The 27,701-nt window shown below is 52.8% G+C and overlaps 1 protein-coding gene across 4 annotated transcripts in view; it reads right to left on the bottom strand.

Moving 5' to 3' along the window:
- The window catches only part of LEF1 (lymphoid enhancer binding factor 1), a 56,421-nt gene extending 30,235 nt beyond the window's left edge, over positions 1-26,186 (bottom strand). For all 4 annotated transcript variants that reach the window (XM_032187485.1, XM_032187487.1, XM_032187486.1 and 1 more), the window contains exons 1-3: positions 25,977-26,186; positions 24,905-24,968; positions 23,278-23,411 (exon numbers count right to left, since the gene is read on the bottom strand). In XM_032187485.1, the coding sequence (XP_032043376.1) occupies positions 23,278-23,411; positions 24,905-24,968; positions 25,977-26,186 (408 nt within the window). The remainder of the gene's footprint in view (positions 1-23,277; positions 23,412-24,904; positions 24,969-25,976) is intronic.
- Positions 26,187-27,701: the final 1,515 nt, after the last annotated feature.

Raw genomic sequence — 27,701 nt, 5'->3', positions numbered from 1 at the left:
CCTCAAGCCCTTTGTTTCAGTGCATGGCCAGATAATTAAGTTGGATTCAGTGCTGGGAGCCAGGGAAGGGGAGAACAAGAAAATTACTGTAAGTCATTGTACGCTTCCCCCTTCCCTGGGACACCTTGTGCCAGTGGATGTGGAGATGCAGCAGCCCAGGAGACCCCCAGGAGTTGTGGAGAAGCCACTGGAGTGCAAAGGATGCACCCTTGAGATCCTTGCCAGAGCCTCATGTGGTTATTTGGGAGCAGCGGAAGTTTGTGCCCATTTCTGAGCCACCAAGACCCCCTTCCTTTTCAGACAGCCTGGCAGCAGTGCTGCAATGCATGAGAGAGATGGGAGAGGCAGTTTCTCAGGTGCTCAGCCTCCTCTCCGAGAGCATAAGCCATGCAGCAACAATGCTGGGCTCTTTTTTGGGCCAGATCTTGCACCACTTATTCCACAGGGTGTCAAGCCTGGCAACACAGACAGCGTACAGGGATGCCAGCAGAGGAAGGGCAAACTGCTCTGCTTGAAGCCTGAAGCGTCAGTGCACAATAAAAACCCGAGTGCAGCAGCCAGGGGAGCACTGCAAAGAAAAGAGTGAATGGGATTTGATAAAGCCCGGGATAAGCATCTATCTAGACGGATTACAAGAAGTAACTGGATTCAGGTTAATTGTGATGTTAGTGAGAAAACACTGTCCTAGTGGCGGGTCTACCTTGTTCTTTTTGCAACTTTTTTTTTTTTCTTTCCTTCCTTCAATCTTGGAAATTAATATAGCACAACTGTGACTGCTTTTTTTTTGCTGAAAAGTTGTAATAAACATTTGAGTTCCCTCAAGACAGCTTTAAAAACATGGCTGTTGAATCTCCGACAGAAACAGGCTTTATTTCAAGTGTTCATTAAGCACCGCCATTAAGCGAGTGATTAAAGCACACCCCGTATTAAAATAGCTTGATTAGAAATCCCCTGCTATCTGAGTTTTCTACTCTCTCGTGACTCCTTAATTTGTTTGTTCTCGCCTTCTCGGGAAGGCTGTCGGGAGACCCGAGATGCTGCGGCACCGCGCGGGGAGCCGGGCAGCTCTTTCAAGGCTGCTATCGGGGAGAGGACAAGCCCGCTGCTATTTACGTGCTGCCAGAGCACGTGTGTGCAGATTACATTTAATGTCACACAGCCCATTAGTTTCAGAAATACGCACTGACGACTGATAGGGCATGAAATCACCAGCAAAGCCGCACACTCGCACGGAAAGCCTTTTCTCTTCAAGTATTTTGCGATGTTTTACGTTGCTCTCCCAAGACAGCACCGGGTCCTCCTGACGGCCATCAGTTCCTAGGAAATGCTCCACATTTTAACAGCTGGCGCTCATTTGAAGCTCCGTTTAAGTTGAAGGTCCTTTAACTTTGTCCATCCTGAACAGTTCATCCAGCACTGGGAATACGCAGCTCTGTGGGGTTAAGCAAAGGCTCTTCTGCCCACGCAGCCTGCCGTTCCCTCACCATACACCAGCCACAAAGGTGTTTTCCCCCTGTTTTTTCCCACCTGCCCGCAGCCCTTCCTGTTCCTGGGGGAACACAAGAGCCACGATTTTCACAAGCCCGAGCTGGTGCCACGCTCCTGCAGAAGGGGATGCGCTTTGGTCCAACACTCAGCCCGGGGAGTTTCCAAACCAAGCCTGGAAACTGTTCGGGCAAACGTGAGGCCGTCGGGTGGATAAATACCAAAATGTGGTAGAGGAGCGAGCGGCCCGAGGGCACCCCCTGAATGTCGGTGCTCCTGCGTGTTCCTGTTTGGGCCGCCGCCGTGCGTCACAGGATGAGGCGACTCTTCCTCGTCGGCCTCCTCGCGTCCCACAGGATGCAGGCCGAGGATCCTGGGGCGAACCCAGCAAGCCCCATCCCGTGCAGCAGCGGTGCCTGGCAGCATGATGAAAGCGCTTAAAATAGGGCCGCTCCCAAGTATATATCTACGTGGTGTCCGTGCCACACGGCCCGCTCGATGTCACGTGCTATGACAGAGGCCAGCTGAGAGCAAGAAGGCCGAAAACTGTCAGCTTCTCGCTGAGCAGGGATTTTTTGAGGAGATGTTCTTGGTTCAGGGAACGCACACGGTTTTGGTTCAGATGTTCAAGTTCAGCACACGTGCACGGGGAGCACACCTTAGCTCTGTCCCATCAAGGCAAGGACTCCAGCCCCAAATGCTGCCACGGGGAAAGCTTTGCTTGGCACCAAAGTCATGGGAAGGGCCATCCGTGCACTGTCCAGGAGTTTTGAGCCATGGAGTTAAGAGCCTGAGGGCTGGCAGCACACGGTGGGATTAACACAGAGGTCACCCAGCACACGTAGGGCACCCAGCAGGGCATAGAGCAAGCACTTGAGGGGTCGCTTCCTCGAAATCCAAGGCTCCCAGGCACTGCTGACCCCGCATACCCACTGGAAAAAGTTTTCAAGTAACTTCTCTGAGTCCAGCTAAACCGTATTAGCAGATTTATCCAATAACATGCAAATTCGGGCTTTAATGAAAAGTCTTAAGTCACAGCTCTAAGTGATTTGGACTTTTCTGCTAATGGCATCTGCTAATGACCAAAGATTTAATGCACCAAGTCTTAGCATACATCAGTGCAAACAATATAACCATTTAGCGGAGGTAAAAAGTCATCTCATTAGACATCCATCACTGGATGTGGGCAAGATGGTCCGAAGGCTTAAAATAAAATATTCATTTTTAAACTCAGAAAAAAAAAAATCCCTAAAAACGTACAAATGATTAGGCCAAAAGCAGCAGTCTGCTAAAGCTTCGCTGGGATTGAAAATGCAAACTGCAACATATATCTGGAGGTAAAACGCATTTGCAAGTACTTAATTTCTGCAGCACTGTTCCACAGAAGGCAAAACCAATTTTAATAGGAATTAAAGCAATAGGGCCCTCCAGAAACAGGATGTCTCTTAGACAGGTTATTTGAACCATCCGCAGAAGGTCATAACAGGAATTATTTCTCCGCCACATTGTGCAGGATGACTTCAGTACAAACAAAAGTGATGAAAAGCTGCTAGCTTAATGTCATGGATCAGCCCCACGAGGGGTTGTAACAGTCGTGAGACACAAAATCACGCCCCGAAATGACACTTACATGTAGCTAAAGGTACAGCTATCACAGCACACAGCTCAGCACGAGCAGAGAGTGAATTGGGCTCAAAGAAGCAGGGCTTCAAACGCTTTTTCTGGCCCACACCGCGGATGCCAGCATCCCCAGCTGCCCAATCTCACTGTCTCAGAAGATGTAAAAAAGGAGGTGGCTCAGGTCAGGGAGCTGTCAAAATTAAACCTCACACTCGTGCCCCTCCTATGGACCAGGCACGGATGCTCAGCACCAGATACCAGACCCAGAGCATCACGAGGAGCCAACAAGGGAGTCTTTTGGGGATACTCCTGCATCGGCTTTGGTGCTAGGTCAGTCTCTGAGAGCTGCCCTGCGCCTGCCAAAACGCAGCATCATCACGCAGGGGGTACCCAAAATGTGACTTTCCCACCAGTGGTGGCACCAGATCTGCTCTGGCTTTGTTCCAGCCTCTGCGCTCGCCCCAGGAAGGTGCCAGAGGGCTTAAATAAAACGCTGTCGGTATGCACGGCGCACGTGATGCCCTTTAAATCCTGCGTGGGATATTCCTGCCTGCTGCTAGACTTGATTTTTTTTTTTTTTTTTAATTCAAGAGCTGCCCTTTAAAATCACTCTTAAAAGAAAAAACAACACCCAGCCCACAGCCTGAGTTTTGTGCAGCAGGCACCTCCGTCCTCGTAAAAAGCCTGGACTGCGCTTTATAACGTGGGTAAAAGCTTAAACATCATAAAAAGAGAGCCTGAAGTGCCGGAGCCCCTGGTAAATCACCCCTCCAGATGGCCCTGGGGCTGCATGCAGCGCCCTGCCCGTGGCACGGGGTCGCCCTGCAGTCACACCTCAACCCGACCAAACCCCAAGCCAGCTACGCCTTCCTTGGGTCAAGAGGCACTTCCGAACTTCTCCAGCGCCCCATCATTAGGGCCGGCTTGATTTTCCAGGCAATTAAGGCTCCCCTGCACAATTACCTCCTCCCACAGCACGGCAGAGGTGTGGGCAATTTCTGACCACAGCCACGCTCCTCCTCGGCGCTTCTCGGCGCAGAAACAGGCCCCAGAAGAGCAACTCATTGCCAGCCTAGCAAAGCAAAGAGACAGCAGCGCTGGAAGGCACCGCGGATGGCTTCTCGGGTGCGGGAAATTTGGCAACTCACCGTGTGCATCACTTGGCCTCGAGCTGGGAGCCGCCGCTGCGAGAGGGGCAGCTCCTTCAGAGGTGCGCCCTGCTCTCAGCATCGAGCTGCCTGGCGCTCGGCGAGAGGAAGGAAACGCTGCCTCCCCCACGAGACAAGAACAAAACAGAACGTAAAGACAAAAAAAAAAAAAAAAAAAGCGAAAAAAAAGCACCCTCTCCTCTTCAGAAAACCAAGGCCAGGTGTTGGGTGCTCTCGACATCAAGCTGGCTAATCTGGAGGCCGGCTCGTTTAGGGAGATAAAGGATTTGGGGAGGTGCCGTGGGCTGGGGGAGCGCTGGCTGAGCGTGGCTCCTGCAGGAATGCCTGACCTTTCCCGGGGCTTTGATCATGCTGGCTCGCGGCGTGAGATAACGAGCCCTCTGCAGAATCCGGAGGTAATAAAAAAAAAAAAAAAAAAAAAGCAGCTTTGAGGCCTCGTGTTTTGGCAGTGAAACGCTTACCTGTGCTGCAAGCTCCCCCCTGCCCTGCCGGGGAACCGCTGGGGGAATTTGGGCCAGAGGCTTGGGCTCCGTGTCCCCTCCTTGTGCATGGCTCGGAGGGGAGGCACGCATGGAGAGGCTCCAAAATACGCAGAGCCACAGAGGCACGGCCTCCAATTAGCACACAATTAAGCTGCAGGTAGGATAATGGGAGGAGAAAGCGCGTACCTGACACAAATCACACAGTAAAACGAAGAGTAGAAGGGGATGAAGCTTTTTTTTCCCCCTCCCATTCCCCCCAAGTGCCTAACCTGTACCTAAAGGACTGGTTCTGCTGATTTTTTTTTTTGTTTTAATTATTTTGAAGGAGGGGGGGGTGTCTTTCTCCGAGCAGCCCAGGACGGGCGACTGGAACGAGGCAGCGAGGTGCAGGGGCAGTAAAGCATGAAACACCTGGGCTGAGTCGGCGGGCGCTAATTAACCGAGTCTCCAGCACTTCCCCTAATGAACCGCATCCACCCGGCTGCTTTGGGCCCGGGGAGGTTCCCCTGGCCCTCGGGGTGGCCGTGGCGGGGTCCCTGCAGCCACCCCACGCAGGTTCCCCCAGCTGCAGCCAAACCCAGCCCCAGCTGGCCACGTTTCTCCCCGCTGGAGGGGGAAAAGGCGGCGTGCTCGGCGGTGCCGCCTTCCTCACGGGGCTTGGCTATGTAGATTTCAGATGCAAATTTGACTTTAGGGCAGGCTTTATGGTATTAGGAGTCTCTTTTTTAGCCTCCTGAAATTTCAGATGTATACACGCTGGAGCTCTCTCATCTCTCTTAATTGGGTTTTGTGGAATTTTGAGGCCCGGGGGCCAAGGGGGGGGGGGGGGGGGAGGGCTGCTGATTAAAGCAGCCGTGGATGCAGCGGCGTGGCACGATGGCAGGAGCCAGGCTCCGTTCCCCCGAGCTGCCTTCCCGCAGCCACCCGGCAATTTGGAGGAGCCCCTTCTTCTGCCCTGGCACCCCACGATGAGGGGCAGGGTGCCCCAAAAAGCAGGGCGCAGCGAGCTCCCCTCCCTCCCCACGTTTGGCCCAGCTGCACACGCGAGGATCCAGCCCAGGAGCTGGCTGGCTGGAGCTAAATCCAGAGCTCCACACACCCATGATAAATGCAGTCTAGTTGCATTTTTAACCCACAGGAGGGTGTGGAGGGAGAAGACATCAAAGCATGGACACAGGCTACCCTGGCATTCGGGGCGTGCAATTTTATCTTCCCCTCATTTCCCTCCTCTCCGAGCCAGCTGCTGCAACTATCACGATGCTTGCCCTCCGGCCGGCACGCTGGAAAACTGGCTTCCAAGGCAGTCATTAATCTCTCCCCGTTTACCCAGCTGGCACGGGAGAGCCGGCTCCGTGCCCTCCCCACCAGCAGCTCCCGTTTTGCAAGCTAGCTGAGGAGACAAGGTACCGAGAGAGAGGCTGTTTCGTGCCACTTCCACCCAAAACGCAGCCGCCTCCCTGCCTCCCACCCCGCACGGCGCAGGGATGGCTGAGCACCTCCGCTGGAACGAAAATAACTTCTTCAGAGAATGCTTTTTTGGTGCCCGTGTGGTGATTCACGCCGAAGCTGTCACATCCTCCTGGCAGCCGTGCTCGGCTGCTACCTCGCTTCAGCGGCGCCCCGAAGGTGCCCACCTCGCCCTGCGTTTGATCTGGCGGTCGGGCCACCGGTTTCTCCCGGGGAGAAGAACCACGCAGGCGAGTTTTTGATCTCCCTTAAAAGCAGGGCTTATCTCCCTTTCTGTTTGTTTTCTGTTCGGCGGGAGGGGGGCAGCTGTCTGATGTGAGTGCCACCCACCGCATCTTATCTCGGCACCCACTGCAAGCCACCGGGGGAACCGAAATAGCAGCACCTTCCTCTCGAGCAGCCGCGGGGGTGTTCGGCTCTCGCAGCCCCCGCTGGGAAACGAGGGGTCCTTCGTTAGGGCCGTGGAGATGACAAGCAGGACAGCCCAGGAAGCCTCCACGATACAACCAGGTTGAGCATCCACATGAAATACGGGGCACAGCACGGACCACGGGCTGCCCGCGTGGAGATCCCAGACGTGGACAGGCAGCCCGTGCCCCACCCAGCTCCCTGTCGACCCAAACTGACCCAAACTGACCCAAATCGCTCCCCTTGAGCCTCCGTCCCCTGCTGTGGGTGAGACGTGCGCAGGGAAGGGCCAGACCCCAGCGGGGTCGTGAGAAAGCGCGACTTCCACCGCCTCCGAGTGCCGCCAGTGCCTCCAGCTGCTCGCCCCCTTCCTGGCTCTCTGCAGCCGCTTTCCGGCCCACGGCACAAGGCGCCGGGTCGCCAGAACAGCCCTACCAAATCCTAAAGCCCTTGGGGGGACGTGGCCTGAACGGGATCAGCACCGAGCCAGCCTTCGCCCACATGGACGACCCCGTCCCCCCGGCCACCCTCAGCCCCACCTTGCCGGGGGCAGAGGCCTCCGAGGGCCGCGTTCCCACGAGCTTTCAGAAAAAAAATATAATAAAGAAAAATTAAAAAGCTACGAGCGGGCAGAGGAAGGAGCTCTTAGCGAGCCAGGGAGGAGGCAGCAGTCAGCTGTCGCACCGCCTGTTTCGCGGCAGCCCCACGCGAGCTTTCCGTCCCCGGCACATCCTTCCTGGCCAGGGAAGGGCACGAGCCCTCAGGAAGCCGAGCGGCGGCTGCAGCTCCTCTCCTCTCCTCTCCTCTCCTCTCCTTCTGGCTCCTTCTGGCTCTTCCTGCAGGGTTTTGCCCCTGGAGTCCTGCAGGGCTCCCAGCGAGGCGCCTGCTTCAAATGGGGTGCCCGAAATAGAGCCCGGGTGGGCGCTATATTTAGCGGGAGGCAGCGCGCTGTGGGAAGGGCCTCGGGATGTCCCGCCTGCAGGGGTGAAGGTGGTTTTGTTGGGAGCAGGGGAAGGCAGGCAGGCTGCAGGGGGTGGCATCCAGCAGGAGCCCCCCCCCGGGGGTGGCCAGGCAGGGCCGGGGTGTCCCACCTCCGGGAGGAGCCGAGCTTCTAATTAAGAGCAACCGGCTCCGCTTAATTGAGCCCAATTCACCTGTGACATGAAGAGCCACAATCCCATCAACAATAATGGGACTGCATCGGCTTACACCAGTAATGACTTCGGCTCAGCGGCATAATAAAGCTAATTCGAGACTTCTCCAGGTCCAGCTGCTCGGGCTGCCGGGAGGAGAGCAGAAGACACCCAAAAAGCATCGCCACGTGGTTGGGGGGGGACAGCAGGGTGCCACCAGAGCTGCTCCGGGCTGGCAGACATGCAAATCAGCAGCTGCACAACCCCATCCTTGCTGCTCTGTCCCCTGGGGCTGGGGACAGCGGGGCCTTTGGGGTGGCACGTCTACAGAGGGCTGGGCCCTCCCGGCTCATCCTGCTTCAAACCGAAGTATTTTGGAGCTTGTGCCTGGCACCCTTCAGGAAGGAAGCAGCGGAGATCAGAAGGCACCACGTGCCCTATTGTAGAAGGTATTTTACAGTGACCTCCTGCTGGCTGCCTTGGCAGCCCCAAGCAGGACCCGTCCTCCTCCCCTTAACCAGAGGGATGCACGTCCCACACCCCAGCTCTCCATCACCTAGCTCCAGACCTGTCTGCGCCTCTGCAAAACCCAAAATATTTCTTCAGAGAGGTCGGGGGCTGCTGCTGAGGAGATGTCACCTCCAGGTGGGACGAGAGGAACCCAGCGCCTTGCTGCATGCAGCAGGGCAGCTCCAGCCCCAGCTCGACCCCGCGGCCAGCAGCCCTGGGGAGAGCAATCAAAAACTGCCCCTTTAAGGTGCCGTCCGCCCAGGGATGAATGGCAATAGTTATCACGCTGCAGTTTTTTTGTTTTGTGGTGGCGGTTTTTCTTTTTCCTTTGAAGGCTGAGCGTTTCTCCTGAGCAGGGTTACCTGCGGTGACTTCCAGCTCCCCGAAACGCGAGACCGAAGGTACCGTTTTGTTCGCACCGTGGGGCACGTCCCCCACGCCCTATCTGGTAGTCACATCTCCGCTCATTAACCCTTTTCCTGTTCAGCTTGCAATCCCATAAACATCTTTGTAGCGGCTGATGTCTTTGTTGACAAGAGAAAAGGGTGATTTATGTTTTTCTCAGCGCAGGGAAGGCAGCGGTTAGGCAGCCCGAAGTGAGAAGAACCAGCACCAGCCTGCCTGAAATCCCCTCCTCAGACCTCAGCGACGAGCAACACCCAGCGCCAGCACCCTCACCCTGCTTCATGCTCACCTGCACATCCCCAACCTTTTGCTTAGGGCCACCACACGTCCCTTTCTGCTCTGTAGGCCCAGCCATGGAGGTGGTGGGCACCAGCTAAACTTCTCCACCTCCTCTCCGAACCAGGAGGAGTTCAGGGGTGCACCATGGCCTCGGGGCGCAGTGCTCGCTTCCTTGCAGGCTATGGCTTAAGAGAAGTGCTTGATTGAGTCAAGACAGCTAGCCGGCATCAAAAATGTCACGAATCGGCTGCCAAAAAGCATAAATCACATTGTTCCCATATATTTTTTTTTTCTACATTAAAAACATTCCTTTGCCATCTACTTTTATAGAGAGGCAGAGGAAGGGGAGGGGGACGCATCACCAGAGGGAAATGGCTTTGCTGTGTTTCTTTTTTTTTTTTTTTTTTTTTTTTTTTTTTTTGGAGATTGTGCATCTTCCACCAAACATTTGAAGAGAAGTCTTCTCAGTTTGCATTTGTAACGACGAGGGATTACCCGAGCCATTAATTCCCTGCTGCCGTCTCACACGTGTGCGAGACGCTGCCTAGCCCCGGTGCCATCGCACTGAAGGGCACCAAGGAGGGTGGGGAGAGCAGCCCTTACAGCAGGCAAGGCTCCAGGCGGTCCTGGAGCACAGTGGATCCAGTCTGAAAAGAATTGGCACCCCTAAAAGTTTTTGATGAGACAAAAATTCATTGATGTTGGCTCGCGCCGGGCCCGCTTCAGCTCTGCACTTGTCCTCTGTGTTTCCTTGGCGTATCCGTTCCTTTCCTCTACCTGCTTTCGCATAACTTTATTTTTCTCTTTTATCTTGAGCTAACTGCACCCAGGGACTGGAGGGATTGATTTTTTGTTTTGACTTATTGTTTGAAGATCTGTAACTCAAAGCAGCTTCTTGCGCCTCTGATGTCTAAGCCTGAGCTGTATAAAAGGTGAAGCTCGTCCTGTGTACCACACCGAGCAGGGATCCCATTTTATAATCAGTCATCTGTGTTTTATTTTGCCTTTTTGGGAGGAAAACTATTTTAAGACTTTATAGGCAATAACACTTTAAATAAATATCCTCGTGGCTGACACTACGCACGCAGGTTTCTCCTTCTCTTTTTCAAGCCCGCGCGCTCTCGCTCCCTGCTCGGGGCGGGGAGGCGGGGGGTTGGGGGGGGGGGAAGAAAGCAAGTTCCTAATTAAAGGAGGCCATTATACATCAGAAGATGTTTTGAGCATCACGTCACACCCCCGGCAGCCTACTACAGCCAAAACGTTACCATGCAAATCGAAAGGCGCTCCCGCTCGGGGACACGCATCCGCGGGGCCAAGCCGATCCCCACCGAGAGGGGACGGGCGCATCCGCAGCGAGCCGCCCGCGCTCCTGTTTGCTCCCTTTGCCCCCCCTTGGGGCCAAAACCAGGGGTTTTTCTCCTCTTCCTGGGAAATTCTCAGCCCCGAGCGCCGGCAGTGCTGCGTCCCACGAGCTGCTCATTAGGACGCGGCGCCCGGGTTTCTCACGCCGAGGTCGCGCTGTCTGGCGGGGAGCTGCCGGCCGCGGCACGCAGCGCCGTTGTTTACGATAGCCCGTCTCCTCTGCTCCCTCGAGTTGCCCAGCTTGCTGAAATATGGTTACATATGCAAACATTATCTCCCAATTGTAACCTCATTTTCTGCTCTGCTGGACAGCGTGACCAGCATTTGTCATCCCGCCGCCCCCGCCCGCCGCCCCGCTCACACGTCCCTAATTGTCACCGAGATGCGGCGTGTCAGCGGGACGCCGGCGTCCGCTGCTCCCCATCTCCACGCAGTCACTCAGGTAACAAACCCATAATCTCGTCCTGTTTTCATGATGGTTGAATTACACATAATTGTTCCTGCACACTGATTGATTTCTGCCTGAATAGAGACCTCTGCCTTTTTTCAATGCGAGCGAGTGGCAGCCAAGTCTCTCCATCGAGGAGGAGGCAGCAGCCTTTGAAGAGATCAAAGCCAAGGCCGCGAGCAGTTGTGCGCCCTGGGAATATGGAAAGCCTTTATGCTCTCAACCCCATTTCCAACATCATGTTGGATTGCAGCTGCATTACATTCTGCCAGCATTCTTAATGCTTTTAGTATTGACTCTGACATCACCGATAGCTGTTTTAAAGTAACAAAAGCTGAGGGATGACTTATTTTCACAACTCCGTAATTGGAACATGCAAAGTTAGGGGAAGGCAGCATTTGTTTTCAATCTGAAATACAAAAGAAAGCACAGAAAATTATATAAGTTTCCCAAAATTAAAAACACGTTTTTCATATGGAAAGAACAGAGGGGGCATTTTTATAGCCTAGACCACACAAAATGAACTGATTATGCACATGCTTTTTCAGGCCTGAAGGCTGGAGTAAAAATATGATTGGGTAAGCGAGTCAAATTGGGGAAAAATATTGTGACTCACGGTGCGTTTAGTGACTTTTAGCACCTGATGCAAGGCAAAATAATACAGATGCCTTGGGTGTTGCCTCCCCTCTGCAGCTCCTCGCAGCAAACTGACAGTGGTTCGCTTATCCTGAACCAGACACAGCACGTGGCGAGGGAACATTAAATCCCCATTAGTTATCTGAAAGATAACCGGTGATCTAAAAGCATAAAGCATCGCAAAGCTGCCGCTCAGATTCCCTCTCCCCCAGCCACACGGCCGGCCGCGGTGCTGCCCTAAAACCTGGCCTTGCCACAGCACCACGCCGGGGGGTGTCAGATGCTCCCACCCTCCTCCCCTCTCCTCCTCTGGCTTCAGGAGCGAGCACAAAGGCAAACCTCCACCAAGAGAGGCGGCCCTGGGCTTTGACTAAACGCTGTCCCAAGAAAATCTTTCCAGGGAAGTCTTAAAAGTAAGCGCTGGGAAGGAGACGGCGCGGGGAGGGCAGAGCCAGGGCCATGCCACAGCCCTGGTCCGGGCGCTGACCGCTCCGAGCACCGCTGCTGCTTCAACAAACATTTTTATTCATTCAAAACCACTGAGCAGAGGCTTTTGAGAGCAGTAATTCTGCAATATGCTCGCTGCCACTACAGCGTGCAGAGCGGCGAGGAGCGAAGAATGTGCAAATAAAGCAAAAGCTGTAAAGAATTAAACATTATAAGCTGTAAAGAATTAGACATTATGAGCACCCATGTATTAGCAATAAAAATAATTTCCTCCTAGCTGTAGCATTTTCCTTCTGCCGTTCTGGTGCTCCTTCTCTCCCTGTAGTCATTAAAACCCCGCTCAGAGACAACTGCACAGGATCTGCCCTCCCTCCCCACGGACACAGCGCCAATGTCCTTGTCATTTCAGGGCTGGGAAACTGCCTCGGTTTTACTTTGGCTCTTCCTTAGCGTGCACACAGCCCTGCTGAGGCTCAAACTGGTGCCAACTGCAGCACGCAGTCTCCCTACCAAGATGCCTGATTTCTTAACAGCATCAAGAAGTCTTTTCAACATTAAGCCAAGGTGTCCTTTTTTATTTTTTTTTTCATTTTGTCCCCAACTCTTCCCCCACCCCCTGAAAATTTACTGCTTCCTCTGCGCTCCTGTTTTCTTAAATTGAGCCTCCTTCTTTGCGTCTCCAGCACCAGCTCCGCGGCCCGGAGGGATCCTCATCAAGCGGTGCTGAGGAAGGAGTGCCGGAGCAGCCAGCTGCTGGGCTGGTGGCACAGCCATCCCCACGTCCCACGGGGAGCCCCAGGTCTCGGCACGTGAACGCCAGCCCCCAGCAACCCAGCGGGCAACACGCACAGCATCGCAAAGGTCTCCGAAACAGCGCCGGGGAGTCACGGCCGTACGATGCTGCAACCCTACCTTTCAGCATCAAGCCATTACTGTGATGAGAAAGTATTTTTCTCTGTAATTACTGCTTATTTTCCCTTCCAGGGACATTTTTTCTTCATTTACAGAGGATCCACTTGATCCTTGTGCTTGAAAGCTTGCTCCTTTCTTGCAGCTGGAACTGAAGAGACCCTCCCCAGCCCAGGAGAGGCTTTCAGCCAGCCTTCTGTACCGCACGGCTGGCCCCCTGACCCCAGGAGCTGGAGGAGCCCAGGATGGATGGCAGTTTTTGGGGGCAGGGAGCACGCTGTGCTCACTCCCTGGCCCCATTTATGCCGGATTTTGGAGAGAGGGGCAAGCGGTCTGCCCCCTGCCATTGGAGTAGTGATGGCAAACATAAAAGAGGGGGAAGACGCTGGTGCTGCTGAGGTGGTGGGCAGGGAGAAGGGGAAAAAAAGTAAAGCGTGCTTTTTGCCAAAATGTTTCCAAGGTAATTTTTTAAGTCCCTCCTTTTTTTTTTTTTTTTCTGAAAAACTTTATCAGGATTCTCTGGTCCTTAGCGGAAAGGCTGGCTATGAAACAGCCACGCCAGTGCTGCCAGGAACTTTCTTATCTGTATTGCCTGTAATCAGATGGAGATGTTGGGAAATCCTCTTAGCACCCCCTCCACACACATGCCAGTTTTTACGTTCTCAGAACTCTGTTTTGTTGTCATAGGGGAAAAAAAAAAAAAAAAAGGAAAAATAAAATAAAATCACAAACCCCAAGAAACATATCTTTATAAAGGAGTTGTCTTCCAGGTGGGATCCTGAAGGATGTTCAGGGAACATGGATTTTGTTCCTGCCTTTGCCCTCACCTTCCAAACAAACGCTGCTTGTCGGGCTCCCTGCTTGCAGCCCCATCCTCTTGGCTCATAGCCCTGCTTTTGGGTGGGGGGAGGCGAGACGGTGCCCCCCGGGCAGGGTGCCAGACACCTTCCTGGCATCTGCCCACAGCCACTGCCCCACAGCCCTTTCCATGGGTCACGTCCTCGTGCTCAACTCGGTGCTCGGTAATTATACCCAGAATTTACCTATTTCATGCTTAATTGCACAAGCAAAAACTTTTGCTCCACCCCCAGAACAGCCATAGCCTAACAACATGCATTGCTACAGGCAGCTGCCGCAGCCCTGGCTTTGCCCCCTAGGCTCAAATCCCAGCCAGCACCTCAGCCAGACGAGCCCTCCGGTGAGAAATCAGCCGGCACTGAAATTGAGACCGAGCGCAGGTGACACAGGACAGATCAAAGTCAGCCCACAGCAAGCGTATGCGTTAAGGGCTTTGTGGCTGGGGAGTGCTGCCTCCAGAGCAGGACTGAACCTGGAAAAATGCTTTGTCCGGAAGATATCAGCCAGAAACGTTCATTTAGCAGAGCAGGGCATTTTTTTGGACAGCGACCAAAAAAACTCTTTACCAAACAGGACATATTTACCTGCAGCGGCGCAGCTGGAGCTGGAAGACAAGTTCCACAAAACCCCTCTGCAATCGCTCTCCCTTAAAAAGTCTGCCTGCTTCCCAAACACAAGAGTCATCAAACCAGTTTCGACTAAGCCAGATTTGCTGATGCAATATTTCTGATTCCGCCCCATTAGCCTGTAATATTCTCATTTATATAAACCTCTAAAAAAAAAAAATTTAAAAAAAAGGAAAAATTTAAAGTTTCAAAGAAAGAGGGAAAGCTTTCTGCACAGGCTGCTTTGGAAAGGCCCTTTCATTCAAGAAATCTTTGAACAAAACAGCATTTTGACCACCTTTCCTAGACTGTCTGAATATTTCCTTATTACAAAGTATGAAGTCATCTGTTACAGGTCACTCTGATAAGAAGCCTAGTAGCTGCCAGTTTAAAAAAAAAGTGTTAGTAACAGTGCTGTCAAACTGTTGGGGGAGCTGCCTAATAACTGGCTTTTTTTTTTTTTCTTTCTTTTTTTTTTTTTTTTTCCCCAGTTCTCCTATTCTGAGTTTTCTTTCTGGAAAAATCACTTACATCTCAAACAGGATCTCTGAGCTATTAGCTTAGAAATATTCCTAAAATAACAGAGAGAAGGAAAAAGCCACAACGAAAAGTCACAACAAAAATCAGAAAATTCCACACACTCAAAAGCTATTTTTTTCTTCACATTTCTTTCTTTCCCCCCCCCCCTAGAGATCCATCACAGCTTGCTCTTCTCCCTGTACCATGGGTATTTAAGACATGGAGTAATTTGTGAGAGAGAGTGGACTTAGAAACATTTATTTTTTAAACCCAACATGCTCAGTTCAAATTTACTTTGCAGGAGAGAGCCTGGCAGTGAGGAGCACGCAAATGTAACTCAGTGCTACAGTGTCAGAGGGCAGCAAAACCAAAAGCAGCACTTCACAGACTAAGTTTTTCAATTGCTAATGTTTTTCACAATGTATTTTAGTGTGTGCAACGTATGGTTTATTTCCTTTTTGCACTGTTGGCAAAGTAATGCAGGGCTGAACATGGTTAAGTGTTCAAAACCTTTTCAGAACCTACAGGAAGTTGAAAGTTTGCAAGACATTATTCCACAAAGCCCAGTGCAATGAAAGCTCTGCAAGCACCAGCTTGGTTCAGCCACTCTTCCTTTCCTTGTCAATCCCAAGCATCCCAAATGTGCCCTGGGCGTGCTGCAGTCCTGCTTCACCTCATCTTTTGTGTTTCAGGACACAGAAATGGCACCGACGGCCTGGGGAGAGGGCAGGGAGGCGGGAGGGAGGCAGGCCGCAGTGAGGCCTGCCACCACATTGCCATGCTGTCACCGCCCACTTTGAAAAGTGTTGATGCTTCTAATTTTATGCCCTATATTGCATTTTTATGGTAGATGAGTGTAAGATTTGGAGGGAAGGCAGAAAGATCAAGGCATGAAGATAGGCTGAGACTGTGGAGAGAAAACAATCACAAAGAAAAATCTCGGAGGCGGTTTTGAAACTTGGGACTGGCATTGTTAAACATTCTTGTTGGAGACATGGGCAGTGGGATCAAGTGCACCCTCAGCAAGTTGGCCGATGACACCAAGCTGTGTGATGTGGTCGACGCACTGGAGGGAAGGGATGGCAGCCAGAGGGACCTGGGCAGGCTCGAGAGGTTGGCCTGTGTGAATGAACCTCATGAGGTTCGACAAGGGCAAGGGCAAGGCCCTGCAGCTGGGCTGGAGCAATCCCAAGTACAAGTACAGGCTGGGTAGGGAATGGATTGAGAGCAGCCATGAGAAGGACCTGGAGGTGCTGGTTGATGAGAAGCTTGATGACACCAGCTGGCAATGTGTGCTTGCAGCCCAGAAAGCCAACCATGTCCTGGGCTGCATCAAAAGCAGCATGGCCAGCAGACCGAGGGAGGGGATTCTCCTCCTCTGCTCTCGTGAGTTTGACCCCAGCTGGAGTACCAGGTTCAGATCTGGGACCCCCAGCACAAGAAGGACGTGGACCTGTTGGAATAAGTCCAGAGGGCTATGAGGATGATCAGAGGGCTGGAGCACCTCTCCTATGAATAAAGGCTGAGGGAGTTGGGGTTGCTCAGCCTGGAGAAGAGAAGGCTCCAGGGCCTGCAGTACCTCAATGTACTGGTGGTACTAAATGTCAATGGTGGCATTTCAGTACCTAAAAGGGGCCTACAGGAAAGCTGGGGAGGGACTCTTTGTCAAGTAGTATAGTGATAGGACAAGGGGTAATAGTTTTAAACTAAAATTAGATTTAGATGAGATATTAGGAAGAAATTCTTGACTATGAGGGTGGTGAGGCACTGGCACAGGTTGCCCAGAGAAGTTGTGGATGCCCCATCCCTGGAGGTGTTCAAGGCCAGGTTGGATGGGGCTTTGGGCAACCAGCTCTAGTAGAAGGTGTCTCTGCCCATGGCAGGGGGGTTGAAATTAGATAATCTTTAAGGTCCCTTCCAACCCAAGCCATTCTATGATTCCACGATTCTATGAAATACAGAAAGAGGCAGAAAATAGTAGAAACAGAGCTTCATAGCATAGCTAGGTGACTGTAAAAAGAGTTACTTCTGAGCAGGCAGTGTCACTGGGAGTACAAACTCTAGACTGAAAACACACAGACTACAGGGACAGCTTGTTAGATTTCATTGCTCTCCACCTCTGAGCCAACAAAATTGCCCCAAAAAAAGCCCCATGCCCCTTTCCCTGTTTGTGTCTCCTTCTGGATGCACCTGACCAGTCAGACCATTTCCAGCCTCATTTCTCCAGACAACCACTGTGCCCCCCTATTCAGAGTTCTGCTCCGGTCAGCTAAGAGGGAAGCTGAGCTGCCATCAGTATCAATGGGATTTTGGCACAAGGACTTTGAATTCTGCTATACCTCATGCACAGTGCTGTCTCTGCAGGGTTTGTCATGGTTCCCAAGGGTCACAATTGCAAGCTTCAAGTACATACAGTGCCCAGCACCAGGCTGGATGTGCAGCTGTCTGCTTCAATTCACTTTAAAGCTTTCCTCCTCAGAAAGCAAGCAGAAAAACAAATCGTCTAACAAATAGACTTCTTTTGTTCTTTGCCAAGGCAGCATGACTGGAGTTCCCTTGCAAACAGGAGCACACACGCACCCCCGTGCTCGCTCCAAGTGCCAGTGCTTTCAGAAGGTGCTGCATGACAAAAGCATGCACGAAATCTGGCTCCTAAGGGCCATGGTACATAACATTATTGGGACATTACAGTACATTGGTGCTGCCTGCCAGCTTGCGTGGCATGGTGGAAAGGAAGGAGCCAGACTGCAGAGAGTGCTTAGGCAGGCAGGTGCATTTGGGATTTTGCCCAGCAGCACCTGGCCAAAGTGATGCTCTGTCCCTAAGTGTTACCACTGGTGTCAATAGTGCGCCTACTTCTCCTGTTAAACTGCCCATATTATGAATATTCGATCAAAGCCTTGTAACTTTACACTTGTAATGCTTGCTGACTAAGGTCCTCCTATTGATTTTATGCCCCAATCTCACCAACACTCACAGCCACTCAAAGAAAACAGACGAACATCGAGTCAACCTTTCAGCTCCACAAAAATGCTCTTTTGCATGAGGGATTTGGTAACTTTGAAGATCACAGACAAAGATACTCGAGGTCCTTCCTCATCCCCTCAAGTGCCAGCTGGCAACACCACCAGCACAGGCCAGGGGACAGATTCCTCCTGGCATGGTTCAGACTGTGTCTTTTCCCCCTTACGAGGACAGTCCCTGGCCGATCAGCACAGTTGGCGCGCAAGTTAACTCCCTACCATACTTTTCGTTCAGCCCCAAAGATTCAATGAATACGTTTTTATTTAAGTGCTCAATCACTTTCTTGCTGACAGGACAGATTCCTTTGAAGTGGGAAACCCAAACTAAATAAACACATCCACAAGATCCAAGTCTTAAAATAGAAGCCGTTGGCTTGCTAGATTAAGTTATTCTGAATGCAATTTTCTTAAGTGAATCCAATGCTTAGGAAGGGCCGGAGTGACAGAGATGCTAATCCCCGGCTGCCAGGACAGGGACAGCATGCAAAGCAGCTGTGCTGCCTTCCCCAGAGGCCTACGAAATGGGACTAAACCCAACAGGGAGGTGGGAAGGGTCTTCACACCCCACGTGCCACCCCCAGCTCGGCGATAGCTGCCCCCCAGCCACGACGGGGCCGCCTGGAAGGTCCCAGCACATCGTGCTGTGCATGGGGCAGCAGCTGGGGATTCGACACACCTCGGGCTGCAAATTGTTCAGTATTCCTTCCGCAGCGTATTCTTGCACATATGTCTCTTTCTGAGAGATACGGGCACTATTTTATGGCTCAAAAAAAAAAAAAAAAAAAAAAAAAAAGGAACGCGCATGCCTCTACTAGGACTTCAGAAATATTACAGCAGCAGTAAAATGCTTTTGTGTGGGTTATTTCCTTCCCGTATCGGGAGAGCTTTCCCTAACCATAAACAGAAGTTCAGCACTCTGGAGGAGCCAGGCCGGCAGCACCCAGCTCTTCAGTGCCTGCAGCCACGCAGCACTGCAAGGATCTGGAGAAAGTCTTTTCCTCTTCTAATTCCTGAACCTGTAGAGCTTCAGGCCTTCTTGAGCCCTATCCTCTCTGGCACTCGAAGCCCATAACAAGCTGTTCTTATTAACACCTTTTTCTGGACAGGGATTAAGTTGGAGAAGAGGTGGCACAGCACCAAAACAAGAAGAATGACATTTTGCTTGTACACCACCTGAAAATGAAAGCAGCAGCCCCACCTTTTATGGGTTACCTTGAATGCGCTCCTAGATATACAGAGAAATGAGATTTAGGGCACGTACATACACATGTTGATACACCAAAGCTCCAGCTTTGATTATTTGCAGTGGGTGGGGTTTTTGGTCACGCCTCAGCTGAAGTCACACACACGCGAAACCCACCTCTGGACCAAGCCACAAGGGGAATATTTTCTTTCCCCTTTCCCCGTTCACAATTAGCTAGATTTACCAACTGCACCACCCTGAAGGGGAGAAGGCAGCGAAAGCAGAAAGGTCGTTTTCTTCACCAGTATGGGCTGAAAGGCCACAAACATAGATACAAAAGCACACAGATGGATGGACACAAGCACGTGTATGCACGAGGACTCTGCCTGGGTCATCGACGAGACCAGGCTCTGAACAAAAGCCCACCCAGAGGCACCACAGAAGCTTCTGCCCCCCCTTCCCAAAAGGAGAATTTGCAATCCCTGCAATGCCTGCCTTTGCAGTGAGGTACCAAGGGGAATGGGAAGACAGCATTACCAAAAACCATGTTCATAGCCTTCTGCAGCTCCACCAGGCACTGTTTTCCAGGCTGGATACACTAGCACTAACACCCCAGTACATTCTTCTCAAGGTCCCCAAAACCTTCCACAAGCCAGTGTTTCCTGAGGGACAGCACGATGCAGCTGGGGAATCTCCCACTGAGACCCCATGGCAATGCACTCTGCCTATTTCTACCTTCTTGCTTCCTCCTGTCCTTGCTACCTGCACATTTCTCCTGGGATGTCCTCTTCAGGACAGGGGCCACCTCCGTGCTCATCACCATGCAGATGCACGCCAGGAACACCCAAAATTTGGGCAGGGAGGGGGGCCCTGTGCATAAGTGTTGCTCTTTGCGTTCGAACTCTTCTAGCAGAATTCCTCTTCACTGTCAAACGGATGTGCTGTGTTTTGCAAGTCACTGTAAGGTGTTTATAGATTGTATCCTCCAACCTATTTAACACCTCAAGCTGCTAACATACACACAGCTTAGCCACAAAGTAATAAACCCGGAGCCCAAGAACAGAGGAGAAGGGACAAAAGGGAGGTTGCAGAAATCCTGCACCTTCCAGCACAAAGTTTAATTCACTGGGAAAGAGGGGGGTGGGGGGGACAACAAAGACAAAACAATTTTCTGTGTGATTTTAAGAAACAGCCAAGGCTCTTTTGCAGCCTCCTCCTTTGCCTCCACATTCCCATCACACAGATGAGAAAGGTTTGCTGCCCCAAAACTAACGAAAACGTACGAGAAACCCGCAGATGCTAGAAAACAAACAGCTGTCTCCGTCTCCCATCTTCAGCACGCCGGTGATGTTGAGAAACCACCGAAAGATATCTCGAGCAGACAGGATGCACATTCACCAGGTGTTACTGCGGTTTTGGCGTCACCACGTGCCCCCTCTCCTGCAGCTACCCGAACGCACTGCTTCGCCTCTCCACTCACCCAGCTAGAAGTGATTTTAGCTGATAAGGGTACGCACTGCTGCAGCCGGCTTGTGCGTGAACTTGCAGCTAACTCTCCTGCAAATCCCACTTGAAAAGGGCAAAGCAGTTGCCAGTAAAATGAAAACAAAAATACATACCAATACAGAAAGGAGGTGGAGAAGGGAAAGTGAGACCGCTCTGACCACGGTGGATTGATCAAAATTTGAAATCCTCCTCATATACCCTCTTCCCTCCAAAAGCTGCCCTGAAATTACACCTCAGTTTTCTTCTTTTAAGGTTTATTAGGATAGCACGAGTGTACTAAGTACAATTAAAATTGTACTTTTAGTTTTACAGAGCAAGAGTGTAAAGCCTTTACCTTTTCTTTATGAAACAGGACGTTTTTTTCTCTGCACACATTGGTCAAAGTAACTTTTTCCCATCCCAGCAAAGCTGGCCCACCACCTCGGTTACAGGTCTGGCTCAAGCAGGGCAGCACGAAGCCTGATGAGCAAACGACCACTTACTCCTTCCTCCTCCTGGCTCACGCTCCCAGCGAACCAGCACAGATCCACCCGCGCAGCCACCATTTCCTGGGGGATGCATTTTTTTTTTCCCACCCCTTTGCCAACCCTGGGAAGGACACGGGGTGTCCCAGAGGGGTGGGAAAAAAAAAAATAAAGAAAATTCAGGGCCCCGGGGCTGCTTTTTCATCCTGCCCCACACCTCCAGGCCACAGATGCAGCGAGCAAGCGGCGGCTTTGTCATGCAAATGGCAGGGTGCAGGTACACCGCGGGGGACCCCTGCCCCGGCCCCTGGCAAAGGATGCCCCGCTGAGGTGGGACTGGGGGTGCTGGGGGGAAAGGCAGAGCGTGGAGACCCCAGTTTGGACGTGACGCCCGTCAAGAGCCAGCTGTCAGCTCCGGGACCGGCGGAGATTAGAGTTCAATTAAACAAAAAATATTATTTAATAACTCAAGCGTGTAGGCTTGCGGTTAAACTGAAGGCGCTCCAGACTTATGTCAACATTGCAGCGCTCCCCGAGCGCTGTTTTATGGATCTAGTGGTGCTGCTCCAACATGTACGAGCAGTGCCGGGCTGAATTAGCCCCTTAGATGCCAGGCAGGAGCCTTTAAAGCAGGGAGCAGATGCGTGCCCCCCTTCTCTCCCATGTACCCCTCTATGTGGGCTCCCCCAGTACCTGAGCGACCCGAGCAGGGTGCATCTGCAAGAAGCTGATGCTCGTCTGAAAATCGATGGCAGAGCAGTAAGAAGGAGCAGCCCTGCGACACGCATACATGCAGAAAATCCTAAGTGAATAATTAAACCAGATTTTGTGGCTCCGAGCCTCGCGCCAGCACCAGGTTCTTTCCTGGGAGCATAGCAGGGGAAAGAGGCCTTCGGCTTCCCCCGTCTCTGCGGGGACGGGTCTGGGGCTCGGTGCCCACTCCCGACGCTGCATCCTTTCATCCTTTCCCCCTCGATGCATCAGAGCTGAAGTTTTCCATGGAGCAGAGCTTATAACAGCGAATATCAGCAGTCATGGGCACTGCACAGGGGGACTGGGAGTGCTGCAGCTTGTGCGTGCGCCCCGTCCTAAACGAACGCAGGCCCCTGAGCAGCAAGTCCTGCGCAAGCACCGTCTCGTGTAAAAGCAGAGCTGTGGCAAGCAGGACGTGGTGCACGGCTCTGCATCTTTCAGACGCGAGCAGCGACGTGTCACGACAGCAGAAGTGGGAATTTCGGACTGCCAGGCTGCTCGGTCCTTCCCGAGCCGAACACCCGGTATTTTACCACCCTTTGCTACCATTAAATCGCCGACACTAATTAGGCCCCGTCTTTTTGCTTTTGAAGTCAAAAGCCATGGCCTTGAAGAACAAATCAAGAACACGGGGGACCAAAATGATGCCAGTCGTTTGACAAAGGCTGCCAAATAAAAATCTGAGAGCCGGTAAGGAGGAAAACTGCTTTATCACGAGGAAATAGCAGCATCCAACTTCTCGTACCGCAGCACACACGACTGCAGCGACATTCCCTCAGTAGGATGCCTACGAGCAAATGTGTTTCCCACTCTGCTCTCACTCTGCTAATACAGTTTCCACGGCTCATTTTAATACCATCTCCCCGTCACCTCTCTCTCTGCATACCCAGTGGCCAGAGGAATTTACTGCCCCAAATTAATTAGGAATGCAGTAAAGTCCATCCGTCCAGGTACACCTTCAGCAACGAAATCAGAGGGACCGGCCTGGAGGGATCGGTGCCCGCCGCAACGTAATGGGAAGCCGTAGACACGAATTCCTACAGCACCGTTTCGTTTCACAGCGTGTGGAGGAACTTGCACCGCGTGTGCCAGAGCACGGCTCCCGGGGATGCATAAAGCCTTTGCCCGGCGCAGCCGACGGCAGGAATAAATGTCAGTCAGCACGGAGCAGTGCCGTATCTGACGGCGGAAGGAAAAAAGAACCGAGCCTTTTCATCTCCCTGACAAGCAACTCGAGCGGTTCTGCTCCCAGCCCTCGCTGCTCCTCGCCGAACAAAGAGTTAAAGCCAGAAAATTCACATCTGTCCTAGTGACTACAAAGACGGCATTTACATCATTCCGCCATACATTATCCTACAGTCGTAAACCAGGGCTCCCCCCCCCCGGCCCCCGGCCCTGTTCAAAGGCTGCGCTTAATCGCCGATTGCAGCTTTTTCCAGCGGGCTCACGACCGACACCACCACGAGCTCTGAAACCCCGCTGGCTGCAGGCTCTGGGCACCAGAGGCGCAGCCTTCACCTGGGCTGAAGCTACCCGAAAACACGCTGCGGGACGAGCAGGAGGAAAGCCCGCTCGCCAAAACCCGTCTTGGGAAGGGATCACTCACTGTTCTGGGGATGGGTGGCGACAGAGATCCATTAGGCATGTAGGGGTCGTTATTCATATTTGGCATCATGATATACCCAGAATAACCAGAGTAGGATGGTCCCTTGCTGTATAAGCCACTGTCTGGATGTTTTCCTGTGGAAGAGGAAACAACGATTACATTATTCCCCACACATGCATTTCTTGTAAGTCAGAGCACTTGAACAGGTACCATTCGTGGAAATGCTCCGCATGCAAACACTTCCTCGCTTATGGCAATTACTTCGAGCAGGAAGTAGTCTGCAGCAATTCACAGAAACATTTTTTGGGGAAGAAGAGTTAATCCTTAAAGGGCTGCGTGCATTCAGCGAGGAGTTTACACTCAGTATACGACAAACCCTCAGAGTAACCCATGTATTTTGCCAAGCCCCCAGTCAGAGAGGCAGAAACATCAGCAGGGACATGACATTTCTCAAGTAGCAGTCTTCCCCCATTTTACACATCCCTCTAGGATTTGTGGATTCAGAAGTATTGTCAGTACGGGTTTTCAACATCATTGTTAGGAAAGGGAGGAACGGGGCAGTGATAACTAGATATAATTGTTTCCTTCTCTTGCCGAGACACTGTGTGCAGCGAACAATTCATGCTGGCCGTGCTAACCGGGAACAATTAGAGGGCAAGGGCCAGCTTCTGAGGAGACCCTGGTGAATTATTTTTGGGGGGAGAGTCAGGGGGAAGCTGTGTAACAGGCATGGCACTCTAGTTGAAGGGGAAGCTGAGCAAGGAAGGTGATTTTGTACCAAAATAAAGAATTTGGCCCCAGGCCCTGCAAAGGGATGGGCACTGGAGGGGGTGAACAGGTCTCCCACCCGAGGGTCGCTGGCAGTGGCACCACTTGCAGGTGAGCTTTTAGGAGGCTGCAAGGCGGAAGGGAAGGCTGTGCAGAGCTGATCTCCTCCCCCTAACTGCCCAAATGCCAGCAGCGTGGGCATTACTGCTTGGAGGCTCTTTAACGACCAGTTTTGTGACAGATCACCGCAGAGTCCCGGGAAGCAGCAGGACCGAACGGTGCCCGTCCCTACATGGCATTTATGATCTGGCTTAGCTCACGATCATAAGCATTTCATTTTAAACACAGCCTTCCGTCGTTCGCAGCACTCATTCTTTGTACACGTGTCCAGCTTCCTAGGCGGTATTTGACAAACTTTGTTATTTCCTCTGTCCTCCTCGACCCAAATTAACCGGCTGGTACATTAAAAATGGCAAGAGGTCTGTTCATGCTCAGATTTGAAGAGGGGCTTTAAGGGACAGACTTTGGCTAAGGGGAAGAGAGCACACAGTTTCTGAACACAACTCGGCTGCACCGTCTGAGTGGGGAGATAGATGTGTTTAAGCTGATATCCTAAAAATAGTTATTTCTTCAGCGAGGATCCATTTGGCCTACTTATCAGTTTCTAGACAACTGGTCTACCATTTGGTCACTCGAGATAAACGTGCTGTACTTCCATCTCCTTTCCAAACGTGCTTTGAAAGCGCCCCGGCATCCCCCTTCCCCAAAAGATACTAAATTTACGCCTCCCCAAAGAAACCAAATTCCAGTCCGCGGGGGCTCGGGCCAATACAGCACGACGGGACCGTGCGGTTCTCACCTTCCTCGGGGTGCTCTCTGCCTTTGTCATGGTAGGAATCCTGCGCCTGGGTTTGCCTGGAAACCTGACCACGGGGAATCCACCGCCGGAGAGGAAGAAGGAAAAGAAGAAAAGTCATTGTGTGGATGCTCACGTATCGGCCACGGGGCTTACGTCTTCTTGGGGACAGAAGAAAGTTAGGGCAAGAGATAAGCATCTTTGTTTTTCCTCCTAAGCCCTTTGGAAGGCAACTGCACCGGGATCATCGTTTGTATAAGCGATTGTTTTACGACAACTGCGTGGCTGTGTGAAGCCACAGAGCCACAGTGCCCTGCGCTTAACGAAAGGGGCTGATTTCTGGAAAACACACCCAGCTTCGGCGGGCGAAACCCCCTCGCTACATGGAGTTACCAAAAATAACAGTGAGAATCGGGCTGCCAGGTCTTTAGGAAAAAAAAAAAAAGAAAAAGAAAAAGAAAAAAGAAAAAGAAAAGGGAAGGAAGAAATTAAAAAAGAAGAAAAAAGAAGGAATGAATAGAAGAAATGAATAGAAGGAATGAATAAAGAAATGAAAGAAGAAATAAAAGAAGAAATGAAAGAAGAAATTAAAGAGAAGAAATGAAAAAGAAGAAATTAAAAAGAAGGAATACAAAAGAAGGAAAAAAAGGAGGAAAAAGAAGAAATGAAAGAAGAAGGGGTGAAAGAAGAAGGAATGAAGAAAGAAGGAATGAAAAAAAAAAGACGGAATGAAAAAAAAAATAATAAAAGAAATGGCAAAATAAAAAGCCAACAACCACAAACGGGTCCCCGGCTCGCCCCACGTTGTTTTAGCGTCGGGAATTTCTTCCCAAGCAGTTTTGGGGCAAATCCCTCGCAGAGTTTGCGGCTGCCCCCGCCGGTGCTGCCGGGCTCGTTTCGGGGTGCCCCGGGTGCCGTCGGGGCACCCCGAAACGAGCCCGGCAGCACCGGGGGCACCTCCCGGCCCCGGGCGGGACCGGGAGCGGCGGTGAGGGGCCGGGGCTGTTTTTTCTAGGGGCAAAAAGGGGCAAAAAGGGGGCAGCTCCGTCCCTCCCTGCCTCCCTCTTCCCCGCACCTCGTGCCCGTTGGCGCCGGGGGCGATCTCGGACTCGTTGACCAGCGAGGACTTGATGTCGGCCAGGTCGCCCTCCTCCTCGGGGTGGCTGATCTCGGCGAAGATCTTCTCCTTCTGGGGGTCCCCCTCGTCCTTGAAGGGGATCATCTCGTCGGTGGCGCACAGCTCCGGGTCCCCCCCGCCGCCCCCGGCCCCCGGCAGCTGCGGCATCCTCCCGGCAGCGCGGCGTCTGCTGCGGCCGCCGGCCCGCCGCGGGAAGGGGAGCGGGAGGAGCAGCGGGGGGAGGAGGCGAAGGAGGAGGAGGAGGAGGAGGAGGAGGAGGAGGAGGAGGGAAGAAGGAGAAAAAAAAAAAAAAAAGCCCCGTCAAGCCCTCGGGGTGGTGGCTTTCGCCAGCCGGAGCCCCCCCGCCCGCCCCCTCGGGGCCGAGCGAGCCCCGCTCCCTCCCGGTCCTGACCCCGGGGAAGAAGTGTGTGTGTGGGGGGGCTCGCCTTGGTTTTGCTGGGTTTAATGAGGCCCCAAATCCCCAGGGGCCTCCCCACGACCCCCCCTCCGAGCCCCCGGCTCCCTCTGAGGGGTCGCGGAGGGGAGCGGAGCCGGCCCGAGCCGTGCCCACGCCCGAAGTTTGCGGCCACCCGGGTTAAAATGGCTCGGGGGGGGAGGGGGGGGGACACACACAAAAAGGAGGGGGGGGTGACAAAAAGCGAGGCGGGGGCACCCCCCAGGGCTTTGTCCGGCGGCTCCCGGCTCGGCACGGCTCGGCTCGGCCCGGGAAGGGGGGAGAAAGGGAGGGGAAAACGGGGGGGAAAGGGAAAAAAGCGGCCGCCCCCCCCCCCGCCGCCCTCCCCCGCTGCCTCCGCCGTCGGGGCGGGGATGAAAGGAGCCGCCGGGGGGGGCACCGGGATCTGGGGGGCGAGGGGGGGGTGGCAGCGTTTTGGGGAGCCGTGGGGGGGTGTCCCCGTGTGTCCCCCCCCCTCTCCAACTCTCCTCCCCGTGCCGTCCCTTCGGAAGTCGCGCTGCCCCGTTAGCCCCGCGGTGGGACAGGGTACGGACGCGTTAAAAAAAAAAAAAACAAAAAAAAACAACAAAAAAAAAAACAACAAAAAACACAACACTAATAATTTAAAAAAAATATATATTTGTCTCAAAATGTAAGAAAATGTAAGCGAGCAAATCCCTGCATTTCGCTGCAAAGCACTGCCCGTGATTTCGGCGTCGGGGCGCTCCGCTTCGCCCCCCGCCCGCCTCCCACCAAATTGGCCCAGCAGGGGCGCGGGGAGCCTGGGGGTGCCTGTCCCTTTTTGCCCCCCCCCCCCTCCGCTTTGGGGACACTCGGAAATGTCCCAACACGCCGTTTTTTGTTTGTTTTTTTTTTGGTGCAAAAGCCGTGTTTCCCACGAGCGAGCGGTTAAAAAACCGGCTGCGGAATAGGGAGCCGCAAGCCCCGGGACGGGGAGCAGGTAGTGGGAAACTTTGGGGGGGGGGGAAATGGGGGGGGTCAGGATTTGTCCAGCCGGGCAAACCGAAAATAAAGAGTGGAGAAAGGGAAAAAGGGGACATGGAAAGCCCAAAAAGGGCCGTGGGGAGGCGGCAAGCGGGGAGCAAGCGGCACCTCGGGGATGCTGCGGATCGGACCGGAGCCGGGCAGCCCCCCCCCCAGGACCCCCCCCCCGGCCACCCCATCCCGGGCTTTGGGGCCGGTCCCGGAGCAGGTTTCGGGCTTCGCAG

The sequence above is a fragment of the Aythya fuligula genome, chromosome 4, assembly GCF_009819795.1.
Source record: "Aythya fuligula isolate bAytFul2 chromosome 4, bAytFul2.pri, whole genome shotgun sequence".
Classification (NCBI taxonomy): domain Eukaryota; kingdom Metazoa; phylum Chordata; class Aves; order Anseriformes; family Anatidae; genus Aythya; species Aythya fuligula.
The sequence above is the reverse complement of the archived record's forward strand: the minus strand, read 5'-3'. Positions and strand labels throughout refer to the sequence as shown.